The 13,951-nt window shown below is 34.5% G+C and overlaps 1 protein-coding gene across 2 annotated transcripts in view; it reads right to left on the bottom strand.

The window, feature by feature from the left end:
- Nucleotides 1-7,370: 7,370 nt before the first annotated feature.
- The window catches only part of EEF1E1 (eukaryotic translation elongation factor 1 epsilon 1), a 17,336-nt gene continuing 10,755 nt past the window's right edge, over nt 7,371-13,951 (bottom strand). For both annotated transcript variants that reach the window (XM_085321649.1, XM_085321650.1), the window contains exon 4: nt 7,371-8,029. In XM_085321649.1, the coding sequence (XP_085177775.1) occupies nt 7,889-8,029 (141 nt within the window). In that variant the 3' untranslated portion in view covers nt 7,371-7,888. The remainder of the gene's footprint in view (nt 8,030-13,951) is intronic.

The raw sequence follows: 13,951 nt of genomic DNA, 5'->3' as shown, positions 1-13,951 counted from the left end.
CTTTATATAAAGTACATACTGGAATAACTCAACTCTTGTTTAGGTCTCTGTATTTTATTAGTAGAAAACATGAGTAGTATTTTTTTTTTTTTTGAAAATGGTTCAGCCCACATTCTACCTTATGTAGTTCTTATAAGTAGCAGCCACAGCCAGAAAGAGGGAAAAAAGATTTTTTTTTTCATAGTGTTAAGCTATTAAAATAGACATAAAATGACCCTGTCATTAAATTGTGTGATGGAGCACAAAAATCAGAAGCATAAGAGCTGCTCACTGAAATTAATATTTTTAAGTTKACAATACATGTAATTCTCTAAAGTCGGTCTCCAAAATAAGTGAACTAAGTTTGTTAAAATCTTCGCTCCAAAAATTACTCATAGCATGGTTGAAACCTGTTTAAGTAACAATATGATACTTACATTGGGGAGTGTTGAATACTTCCACTACAGTTATTATTAAATTCAGCATAAATGTATCATCTAAAATAATTGGATTCCACTCTCACTGTTGCATAGTCTGTAARTATTGCATGTTAAACAAACAACAACTAGCAGGGATAAAAATCATTAAAAATTTCTGTTCCCTTTTCCCCCCGAAACAACCATCACCTGCAGCTTATACATTGGTATTTATATTTTCCATTTGCATCCAGAGTTAAGTACTGGACAATCACCAATAAATCAAGTTAGTGCTCCTACTACATATAGCATATTCCAGTTGGCTTGATGCTTATTAGTGATAGAATTGTTCAAATGCTAATTTTTTTCCTTCCCCACTCTACATGCCTTTCCAAGCATTAGTCTCTCTCTCTCAGAYAAGTTACTTCACCTCTAAGCCATATGCTCCAGCTATCTTTTTATTTGCTAGGGAGGAAATCCTGTAGTTCAGGGATTTATAAATACTGCGTTTCTAGGAAAGACTTTTTACATCATGAGCAGTGTCAGATTCTGAATTCCAGGACTGAAACAAGGGCAAATACTGTGACAGATAAGTGCATTAGTTTCCAGAACTCCTGTCCTGAAACCATCTCTCCTCTTTGTATAAATACATATTTTTTTWAAAAAAGAACATGCTTTATTTGATGCATTTATGCCTTTTTTTTTTTAGCCTTGCTTATTCTCACTGCCCTGTCAAGCTTATTCTCAAAACATATTTAAAAAATTAAGGAGGACTTAAAGAGGTGATGACTATAAAAAGACAATAGTTGCAGAACCCCTAACCTGTCAGTTTGTAGAAAGTAGTCATCAAGTTGTAAAAATATGGAAATATCTATGGCTTGGAGCATGAAAATCAACATATGTAGTCATCATGTATTTTTTTGGAAGATATACTAAACAAATTATGTCACTTTTGCCTTGCAATGGAACCCGCTTTCTCTTTTAGGGATCACTGTGCCATTTACTATTAGTGTTAGCAGCATTCYGAATTGCAAAATCTTCAGATTAATGTGCCCAATCCTGTCATTTTTCCCACAGGCTGTCTAGCAATGATAATCCACTAAAGGATTGTTTCATCCAAGTGGCGGTGTCCAAGTCAAATGCTGGCAACAGGCAGGGAAACCCAAACCTGTTGAGGCAGACTTCTGCTGAGATGCAAGCAATTGGAGTGACAGCCCATAAAAGAGAGAGGCGGGGGACATACTTTGCATGAACAGAATAAGTCCATGGGCTGCATCTGTGATGGAAGACTGAAACTACAGTCATGATAGTTGGAAGTTTGTGGGCCGCGATGCTGATCCTGGTCAAAGCAGGCCTGGGGCAGTGCTGTTTGGAGTAGTGCCTTGTCAGATTAGCTGTATGGCTACTGTATTTGATGCTCAACCTGGACAGACAGGCCTGCCAGGCAGAAACTGCTCAGGCAGATGATGCTAGGGAGGACAAAAATTATCCACCGCAAGACTAAGAAGACAGATGACACCCAGCAGGAACAGCAAGCCAAATCTGCGGAATCCACAATACAGCTGGCTAGCCCTAGGCTACCTGCCTCTTTGAAGTGGAATAGACATCGCAGACGAGCTGTCAAATTAGATCACCAGCCTGGAAATGCTGAAAGAGATTTAGTTCCTCCAACAGAGAAAGGAAAGTTTAATAGATGAAAATCTTCCTGAAGGAGCCAAGGTAATGTGGGAGGGGAATCCTTAAGATGCAACAACAATGAAAAATTACTAACCTCCCTCCTGCCTGCACAGTGTAGGATGAGATTGGCTCTGTTCTGTAGGAACTGGAAATTTTGTAGTCACTACCAGCACAGAAAATAAAGGCAACGCCTGCAGGAACGTACACAGAGCAGCAACAAGTAACCGTTACTACAAAATCAAATTCTCCCCCTAATCTATGTTATCTTTATATGTCACCCAAGAACTGGGGTCTAAAGTATGATAAAYCCAATATTCAAGACATGCAGCAGTGGGATACAAAGATCCAGTGTGAATCAAARAGCTTAGTGCAGCAAAGACATATGATGGCAACTCCCCTCACATTTCTTTTGCAGTAGCATTCAACTTAAGCACAAGAATGCGAGGAGAAAAATTCAGTTTCAATGAACTGAGAACAAAATTAAGATTACTGAGTGTATAAGCACATGCTCATGGGTACAGAGAATACAAAACATTGGCATTATGGTTAGGGACAGCAGCAGCATGATTTAATTACAAATGCAAAGAAAGAAATACTGCTCTTAGGAGGAAAACATTACATGTATTAATCCATTAAACAGCTGCATCATTGCAATTATACTTTGAAGTTAAAGACCATGAAACACAAAGATTAAAGAAAGTGATAAAATTGAAAACTAGAAAGAAAGAAAATCAAATAGGCCTACAGAYTTCTCCTTCTAATTTCAACTACAGCAAAAAAAAATTAACATTTTTTTATTTAGCTACTAGGCTCTGTATACACATACATCCATAAAACCAATTTATGGCCACATCAAGACAAATTTACCTGGAGAAAAATCACTATAACCTCTCAATTTGCAGCTTCACCATTCATGTATCAAACAACCATAATTCAACTGTAGAGATAGAAGATGCTAGCAGATCAGAAAGAATGTGAACTAGTCCTCTGAACGGAAGAGCATGCACTGGATTCCTTGATAACAATTCTACAGGTGTATTTATTACTCTATTTTCATCTCTCAGCTAATCCCTTTTGTAAGTAAATTGCACAAATCTTTTCCAAAGTCAAAGCATGGAGGAACAGGCTTTTGACCATCTATTGCTTTATAACCAAGAGGAGGGTAAGGATGCCCAGGCTCCACAGCTGTCTGTGATATTACTTGAGTGTATTTTGGTTTAGGGACAAAAACATGTTAACATTTCTAAACTGTATTTTTGCAGAAAATAATAAATGTACACAAGAGTGTCTTTGAATGTAGAAAACACATGTCCACTTTAAATCTTTAGTTAGAGCCTCAACTACCTGCTTATACTCTGGATCCACACTCATACTGAACAGTCTGGATAACTCCCAGTTGCTAGATCATGACTTTCATTCGGTATAATTATAATCTAAAATAAACTAGCTTCTCTTCCCCCCCACCCCCTATGTGTGTGTGGGGGGGTGTGGGTGCACACACAAAGGTTGAAGACACATTGTATCAAGATACTCCAATAAGCYGTGATATTTACTGGAAAACTTAAGATCTACCTTTACAAAGATGTTCCCCATTTATAGGCCTATGTTCTTGCAAAGTATCAAATAGTAAGAAACTCTTTCCTGGAAGAAGGGCTACTTCTGTTTGGAAATATTCTGAAAAGAGTGGGATAGGCCATACAGAAGGAAAACAAGAAAAAATTAAAATGATATGAAAACATCACCTTTTACAGGCTAACAGCTAAGATGCTAACTAGGATTCTTAATCTTCCAGATGTTATGCGATCTACCCAAAGAGCCTCTGGCAATTTACTAGGTGGACACCTCTTGGAAGCAAGTATTTGCTAAGAATGGAGGGTGAAAAAAGGTAACTAACATAACTTGCTTGATTAGGCTGCTTTAATTGTTAGCAGAAGTCAAACATACATATTCTGGTTTCTGTGTAGGAAACTAGAATACTTACCTGGTACATAAATAATTGATGACAAGAGGAATTTCACAAAAAAAGGGTATTACACATTTCAGTTAATATCAACAATTTCTTTACAGTTTTGATTATGCTAAGCCTGCATTTTAGTTCCATCTGAATGGTCAGGTTTTCTTAGTACCTTGGTCTAAAATGCAAAATATTTTATTTTGGTAAGTATAGCACAGATTTCCTTCTCAAGTTTCTAATTCCTACTCAGTCTCTTCTCTAATGCTTCCATATTAAATCTCGATTCTTCTATAAATCACTGTCACCTAATTGTAAATCTCTATGCAAGAAGTGTCCCTAAAGACTATCCAAGTCAAACTAAATTCTGACAACTCACCCAAAAATGAAGTTAGACATGCAAAAAACAAACAAAAAAGCATTACAAACCTTCAGCACATTTCTAATATATCCAATGCAATACTTGAACATCTATCTGTTTCAACCTGGCTTTTATGCAAGCAGTAGTCATCTTGGAAATRAGGTGAAAAAGACAAGTCAAAGTGGTAAGTGTAAGATTTCACTGAATAGTTAAAATAATCATATTTATTCTGCTGTTGAATTCTTCAGCTGYTGAAAGGTTGTCATGCAGTACTATCTCACCATATGGCAACAGCCCCAAGTGCTAGAGGCACACAGTTAAAAGACCATAACACGTCAGGCCCCTTGAATAAATTAGATAGAACAATTATGCAAAATAATAATACTGCACTGATGAGATACATTAACAAATGAGAGTGCGACTGTTCATGAAATGCTGTGGAAATAAATTCCACACATCACTGTGGTCACCATCATCATCAAATTGTGAAGCAAAAGTAAAACAACATCACGCTATTTACTGCGCCCTGCAGCAACAAAAATTTTAAGTAGGTTGGAAGACAGGAAAGTCACTTTTACTAATGTTTAATGAAAGCATAATAAACTATTACAGAAAGTCAAGGAGTAGCAATTTTAAAAACAGCAGAACATTTACCCACTCACACTTTTTATACAGATCATCATCAGCTTCAGAGAGCTTTAGTACACTAGGTACCTATAAATAATGTGTAGTTTAATCTTTAGAACTCMTGCAAGCTCAAGTAGGTTTATCTATGTTTTTAGTCAAGATTTTTCAAAAGCTGCACATTTAGCTGTCCTTAGTGTTCTTAGTGTTCCAAAAGCATAACAGGGGAGGGGAGAGGTATAATGAATACCTAGTTTTCCAAGTCTTCGCTCTAAAGACAGAATCTCAATTCATCCTTCTTTGGACTTGATCCTCTATCCCTCTCTTTAATTTCTCCACTCAGGTAGAAAAATTGGAATGTTCAGGTTAGCGTTGACTGTCGAGAAAATTTTCAGATTGTATAAAGAATTAAATTATACTAATTCAATTTCAAACATGTAATCTTGCAGTTACCTGAAACACTTTTTTTTTTCTTCTTCTCTCTCTCTCAAATTCAGCATCAAGCAACGCTTACRTTCCACATCAAAGAAAAACCTGGCTAAGGGATACTGTAGCCATGGCATATAGCAATCCTAACAAATCCACAGATACTTGTAAACAGCATCTGGCTRGGACAACAGACCATACTCCTTAGCATCACCTAAAAAAAAAAGTCTAAAAAGATTTTTTTAGACTTTTGTGCAATATTTTAGCTATGGTTCTTTTTCAGTGTTCTTAGATACAAAATACAGTGGAGCACACTACAGTTAGTCAACTTTTTAAAAGATGTCCTGGTTTCTATGAATGAAGGCTCACAAGTACCTGTTACAAAACTTTGACTATTTTTATTTGCTTATTTGTGATTGGAGTATGTATACATATATATATATATATATATATATATAAACTCCAACAATAAAAAGCTCCCAAAGATAAGATTAATGTGAAATCTTCTCCAAACCCTAACCTAAGGCACTGATGATTCTGACTCACTCTCTCTTAAGAAACAGAAAATGACTTGTACAAGAACTCTCACCATTTTTTTTTAAGATCTCATTACCATTTGCTCCCAACCAGAAACAAAAAACAAAATCCCCCAAATAACTCCAGAACTCACTTATACATACTAAGTAATGATTGTTTGAATCAACTAGGAATTAAAAGTGCAAGTAATGACAGTAAACTGAAGCACACAGGCAGTGAAATGTAAGAATTTTGAGTATCAATTTTCTAATAACTGTAGCTAAAAACTGTACTTTTTTTATATGGTAAATGTTTGCACTGAAGTCCAAGTCCGTCGTACAGCTCTTGAACAGATCAAGACATCAAGGAGAAGTTCATAATTAAGCATGYATGGCCTGCTTCTGAACGGTAAGGAACAAAAGCAACTAAACAGAAACTATAACAAAAACTGAAACTGTAGAAGCTGAGAATTAAGTCTGGAAAACAACGAGAACTTTTTAAAACCAAACAAGATTTTTAAACAAAATAAGACATTCAGGTACACTATCACTTTTAAGAMAGTCCACTAAAAGATTTAAAAAAATATATTTATATAAATAAATATAAAGCACATCTGTGAAAGTCTGGAATTGTTCAAATTAAGGTTGTGTGCACCATTTTCTTCATCCTCTTAGTATGTGTTARGATACAGTTTAATTACCTCATCTCATTTCCTAACTACCTAACCTACTTTCTCCTTAAACCCCTGTTTCATTCAAAATACAGGAAGGAATGTACATAAACAGCTATCCACAATATCTCTGTGTCTACTTCACTCAGTGGGATGGTTTTCAAGCAGCACCAAATTAAGACAAAAGCATGCGCTTCTACAGTCACTGAACACAAGGGCTGCAGAAACACTGTCACAGAAACCAATATATAAGTTTCAGTTAAACTAGCTAAGCTTTTTTGTATTTGTTTCAGTATGTTAAAAGAAACTAACTTTGTGCAGAATGTAGTTACCTAATTCAGAGACTCATCTTAGGCCTTTATGTCAGCATTTTGAAATTAAAAAAAAAAATAAAAAAAATTATTAAAAATGAAAACACTGACAAGATTTTGATAAATAATATTTTGTCCTTATTTTTGAAAGGAACTTCTAAAAATTGAAAATGAACTTGGCAGACTAGTTCATTATTACCTTAAGGGAAGTATTCTTTTCCCCAGAAGATCCTGAAACTTGCATTTCCATTTGTGTGGAACTATCACATGATGCCAGATATATGCAGAATTTTGAACAACTCTATTGTTAGCTCATTCAAAAGAAAGTGCTTTTAGTGTCAAAATAAAAGTCCATATATCATAAAATGAGGTAGCAAATTAACTACACTTTAAACTGAATTTTTATACTGAAAGAAAAACTCAGAAGTAACACAGCCAATTAAGACTAGAGTTTTAAAATAATTTATTAGGTCACATAAATACTTTGTAACATTTGCATGTTCCCTTTTTCACATCCTTGGCACACAATATAGCTCTTAACTTTTATAAAACTAGTGTAAACATCCATGGAAAATAAAATGAAAACAATGAAGGACAGATGTAAGAAGTCAATAAATAGTAAAAGAAGTGAATATTGAAGGAAGAAATAGCTCTTTCCTACATCAAAGACTGTCATTACAGTTGAATCTTATTAACTAAGAGAACATTTATAAAAAATAGTGAATTAAAAACTGCTGCTCGGTTTCCATCTTTCCATCATTGTTGAATTTAATTAGATACATGATATAATTCTACTAGTTCAAATTCTTGACAAACAACAGCTATTCAATGCAATTTTATTTGAAGCAAGTTCTGTAWCGCATACAGAAGATCACAAACTAGTACTTGCAAGTTAGTGGTTTTGGACGATATAACATCTAAGTTCCCAATCATAATTTCATAATGACATAGTTTTCCTTAATGAGCATTAGTATATAATCTATTCTTGATAAAGATGACATTAGACAGATGTTGTCGGACACCTGGATAGTGTTGAATGTGGTTGAACCAGCGAGACACATTAAGGTATTTCTCCTTTTCTTGCACTGTAAGGTCAGCCTATATGGTGAAAAATAGAAAGCATCACAAATTACATCACTATCATAACATGCAGTAAGGTAAAATAAAAAGTTGATAGTTTTTAAAGTTGATTTCAACTAACAGAAGAAGTTGCAACTGTCCAAGTGATCTGCGTTAATTTCTACCTTAAAATTCACATCTTTATTTTAAAACTTGATGTTTTCCACTATAGTCCGTATTAATTCAAATGAACAGAACTGCAAAGTGGAATATACACTCGTAAGATACACTCAGAGGGACAAAAACGCTTGAACACAACCTATCAAGGGGTTAATATACAGTATGCATATGGAGGAAGTTTCACAAAATACACAATACAGTCAAATTCCTCTAATGTAGCAGGTATTCTTGCCTCACAAGCCAAGTAAATACTTTGTATTTCAAGGTGGGCATTACAAATGTATTGATAGTTTTTTTTCCCCCCCCCAGGCATATTCAAATCAGAGAGAAAAAAATGTCATCTCTTTTGATTAATAGTTATAAGACAGTAAGGTAAATTTTATGCTATGTTGTTTAACTGTTTAGATGTGCTAACTCACATTATTAGCAATTAAGGCAATGGCATGATTTAAATTGATACGKTAAGATAGCAAACTAAAAAAATCCATTCATAATTAATATACAAATATTTTAAAATAGCATCATTTAGTCCCATAGTTTGAGATTCTCTTGTTTAAGACAGATTTCAAGTCAAGATCAGAGTAATTTGTTTAGTTTAACCCACCCATGAGAGAAACAGTCAGGAAAAAGCTTCCAGCTGTTACACAGCTATTACAACAGCTCCCTGCCACAGGAGTTCTGGGTGAGATTCATGAAGAACTTAAGTCTACCTTTAGTTTGTCTGATCCAGTCTTCTGATAAAAGTAATCTAGGATTATGATTACAGCTTAAACATACCTTTCAGAGTCTTCTAAATGAATGTCAACAACATACTTCAAGATTCTCTATAAAATCTTTTAGTACTCCAGTCTTTCAAGACAGAAGTAGTAGAACTACCATTACTATTTTTCCCATTAAAAGAATTTCAAATTAATGGAAAAACAAGCAGTAACTCTCCCTTACCATACCACCTGTATTATTTTTCCTTATTACCAATTTCCAGGTCTTCTCAGTCCCCTGCAACTAAGTTAATTTGTTAGTCTAGACAGTAATATGCTTCCTCATGTTAACCTGCTACAAATGACTTGAAAATGGGATAAGCCTCAAAACACAGACTATAAAAACCATGAATAATAATCTGAAATCAAACACCATCTTCTTATGAACTACCCTATCTTATCACACAATACTTAACTCATTCAGCATWGGAGTCATCTCATTTCATTTTCAGTTAGCTAAACTAGCCACTGAGCCTAAGTTAATCATCTTGACATCACCCGCAGTCAACAGAAAGAAGCAGGCACACCTGTAGGGGTCAGTTCCAACRGAAAAACCACTAGCTGGATATGTCTACTTTTTAATGTTTAGACTGCTAAAGCTAAGTAAGGTTAATCTCCCTCCTCAGAAGCTAAGCAGATGTCATATTCCTTATGACTTGCTTTACACGTGCCAGGCTTCATGGCAAATGCAAGTTTATTACAAATTTGATTCTGGGCACAGGACAGCTGGAAACAAGCACGCTCCAACAAACTCTGAAGCAAAAGCAAAGAGAGATACAAACTCATTTATTCAGCCATAAGAGAGAAAAGCTGGTGTTCACAATTAAGTCTTATGCTGAATTTCAGGTGTGACAATCCAGCCTTTGAATTTCAAGAATTGGCTGTAACACTCACTGCTTCCCTTCACTGTTGCCTCACTTGGCTTAGAACTGGAAAGCATTAATCATGTAGAAGTAAATAGAAAATAAGGATATAATACTGGAAGCTGGAACTACACTGAGGGGGAAAAAAAGAATTAATTGYCAAGAACTGCAGGAGGGGTATTCTGAACCATTGCCACGTAACATTAAAGCTGTATTAATGATAAAGTTAACAGCATAACAGCAGCAACAACCAAGAAACAGGGATCTTGCAACTGTTTGTGAAAACAAGTAGCCCYTTTTCCTAAGGAACTCACCTGTCAGAATACAAACATACTACTGCATGTGAATTTGCACAAAATCTTTTCCAATTTTCAAGTATTAAGCAGTATAAAAAAAACTGTTGCACCTTTTTCTTGCTACTGGCATGGAAATGTAAACACTACTCCTACAGCTGTATATAGTCTGACAGAAGTTCACAGACAAATCAGTTAAAGCACAACTACACTATTTTTGCTGAGCTAGAAACATAATAACATAACGTTAATTAGACAAGTGAAAGAACAATACCGAAAAGAAAAACCAGTAATTTTTAGAGGCATTACAAACAGAAAAGTACAAGTTATCAAAACGTAACACTAAGTTTTTTAAGTTAAGATATTTTATAAACCGTATGTGATCAAAAGCATCTTCCCCAAAATGGTGGGTTTTTTCTTGCCCTAAACATACAATAYATGAGGCGTACCTCAGGCAGTTTATTACAATCAGTGGTAATTTTAAGCTGATGCTTGGTATCAAGCTTCAGAACCATTCAAAAAGCAACAGAACATGCAAAGAGCAGCATATATACACTCTAAGGCCACCTGAAATTACTCTGAAAGTGAGAAAAKGTATTTACATACAAGCAGGTATTAGGAACATTGTAACATTTTAAGTTAATGATTCTTGTACAGTGACAGAACAATAATTAAAATATGCTTTTTCACAAAATCTTTTTAATGGATGGCCACTTGGTTATGAAAATGCTGAGTTACACTTTAGGTCTTGCAGCAGATACAGTATCTCCCCCTTGTAATTTTATAATGATAATTCTCAAACTTCAAATTTCTCTCATGTAATTCAAAAAAAGAGTCTGGATAATCAGACATTCTCCATTCTGTTCCAGTGATAAAAAACCTTCTGAAGGGCAAAACAGACAGCTACTCTAATAAAAAACAACAATAAAAAACAGCCCTTTTGTACTCTAGGCACAACAAGCAAGATATTGTTACTTATTTACATAATATACTCTATCAGTGAAATATATTAAAAAGCACTTTGTGGCATGCTCTACTTTCTCCTCAGAACATAACTCTTAGGTTAATTGTTTAGAGATCACTTCCACGGCATTTTTACAACATTTTGTTAGATGGGTATTTTCTATTCTTCCTCATTAAATTAGATAATTCCCTCAAGTTAAGAAAGGCTGCTGTTCCGCTATTAAAATAATTATTTGCTATTAAAGCAATTATTTTAATAGCAAAGAAGCAGACACTCAATTTGAAGATTTTTTTTTTTAAATGATGAAAARACCTTTAGTCTTCCATCACAAGAATCATGAAGGGTAACCAAGGTAGTCATCATAGAATGCCTATAGAACATAGTTTAAGAGGGCTATAAATATACAAGTTTTAATTATATTTGCTTTCAGTAGCATTGGGGATGCAGGCATAAATTCCCATGCCCACATTCTGCATAYGTACGGAAAGTCTAAAAATACCTGCTATGTCTGATATTCTTCAGCATCAAGACAAAGATGAAATACTAAGTATCTGATTTTGTAGTCTTAAAAATATGGAATAAACAGTTTAACCTTGTATTTCATAAAATGCACGTACTTTCACACAGTTTTGACCCATTTTCTGTTTTAAAGAAATATGCTAAAAGAAAATCTTTTCTTTAAAGTGAAATCATTTTTGTAATTTAAGAGCTACTTCCAATGTCATTTATTAGGATGAAAGCATATTAACCCAGTACTAAGATAAGCAGCATATCGATGAATRTTAACCAAGAATTAATGCAAATCTGTTTATTATAGAAGTGTTCATAATGGAAAAAAATATAACCAGATTCTAAACAGCTAGTCCAGTCCCTCCACAGTTCAAGTATTAGTAGTTTTGACTTGAGGAAATAACATACTACTTTTTGTACTAGGCTGTATTTGATTAACCCCCAGACTTTGGCCGAGGCTTCTTCTATTCGCAGATATAGATTTCACACAAGTTCATTTCTAGAGTTTATTCAAGAAGTTTAAGCTAGACATAAGAATTTTGAGACTACTTTGGTTCAGGGAAAATTTAAGAAGTATAAGAAGCCACAAATCAACCTTTGAATTGATTATTCCTCTTAAGTATTTTCAAATAGCATAGCACAAGTCTAGTTTTATTTAAAATTGAAAACATAGAGAAGCTTTTTTTGTAAAAAGAAATATTAGCACTAATATGAAAACTAATTCATTACCATAAGTGATTTAACACTTACTGATTGCCTGAGCTATCTCCCAGCCCAGCTGCCAAATTCACCTTTTCTCTGCTATCCATGCTTGAACCTAGCAGCACTTCGTTGTTCACCATATTCATCTACATATATATTTAAATATTCAAAATGTCTGAAGACAATCATATTTAAGAGACAGGCAAACATAGAATTTCACAAGACAATGTAAATCACATCTTGAAAAAATCTCATTTTGATGACTAGTATGAAACATTACACTTTTGGGCTATTTATGTGACCTATATTAGAATGCAGAACAACATACATGATGAGACAGGAACTAAATTATTACAACTGTGTACTTCTAATTCTTCGACTGAAAATGTCTCATACTCTGTAAGAAGCCTGAAATGCTACTTGTGAACCTGACTGTCATTCACTAAAGTACTAATTTCTTTCCCACAGTATGGATTTTTAACCACTTAAGATAAGTGCAATAAGTGGAAAGGAGAGGAATAATGAATACAAGGTATACAACTACAGAATTCAGAGTTGCTGTTGTTCAGTAGACAAATTTAATAGTAAAATCAAATGGTCAAATCTGGTCACTGAAAAAGCAGAGCCTGGGAACCCTCYCCCTAGATAATGGAAAGTACAAAAGAAGGGAGGGGGGCAGGAAGAGATATTTGTATTCAGAATTTGTATTAGATTTCTAATTTGTAAATACAATTTGTATTCAGAAACACCACGAAAGAAAGATGCAACGGCAGGTGAAAAAGTATCACCAATAATATTGGGTGGTATTAAACTTTCTAATGAAGTGCACATCAGAAGGTATTTGAAGTTTATTAATACTTGATCCATTCATGAAGACRATAGTATGCTACTGATAGATAGTATTCTATTATTAATGTCAGTGTTTAGTCCATCAAAAGCAGAGAGATTCATCCTAAAAAAATCATTGCTGGTAACATTTTTATATTATTATTTTTTTAAAAAGAGACCTTGCTAGAGAGTAAGAACCATTTTTTGCTTCATTCTTATTTTTCACCCCTCTTCCCCCCACCCTTTTTAAATTTCTGCCTCTGCTCCTGAAGCTACAACTATAGAAAAGATTTATTGAAGATCTGCAAATTGTTTAGCTGAAATATCAGTGGATCTGACAAACCAGTTCCCAGGACTGCATCACATTAAGAGATCAGCTTTTCTKCCTGAAGTCTGGGACAGAGAAGAAGCTCTAGAAATATTTCCTTCTTTCTCCATGCACACAAAGAATCCATAAGATTTTTTCCTAGTTCAAGATCTTACCTCTCCAATCAATAATTGATATTAACCAATTCTGTAACCTTCAAAATGTATCAGTTCCTGGCTAGAACCTTTATTTTCTTTTATTTAGGATAAAAACTCCATTATTTGCCCTTTATACCTTTCTGAGTCCAAAAAATATCTTCAATGAATATCTTCCATGAAGTCAAACATTTCAGAAACAGTTGTACTATAAACTTGTCCTGAGTAGTGTCTAGATAGTTGCAGGCACCCAGGAGCACCAAGTCATTTGTTTTTACCATCTGTTCCATTTCCCAAAGCAATAACTTGTATCTTTTTTCCTTGATTAGGTGGTCTACTCTAGAGCAAACTCTAAATTTAAAAATACGCTTGATTTTCCCCTGCCTGGTTCTTTTTCTTTT

The sequence above is a fragment of the Rhea americana genome, unplaced genomic scaffold (genome assembly GCF_003343005.1).
Source record: "Rhea americana isolate MKP2758 unplaced genomic scaffold, rheAme1 scaffold_70, whole genome shotgun sequence".
NCBI classification, from domain to species: Eukaryota; Metazoa; Chordata; class Aves; order Rheiformes; family Rheidae; genus Rhea; species Rhea americana.
This window is presented reverse-complemented; position numbering and strand designations above follow the sequence as displayed.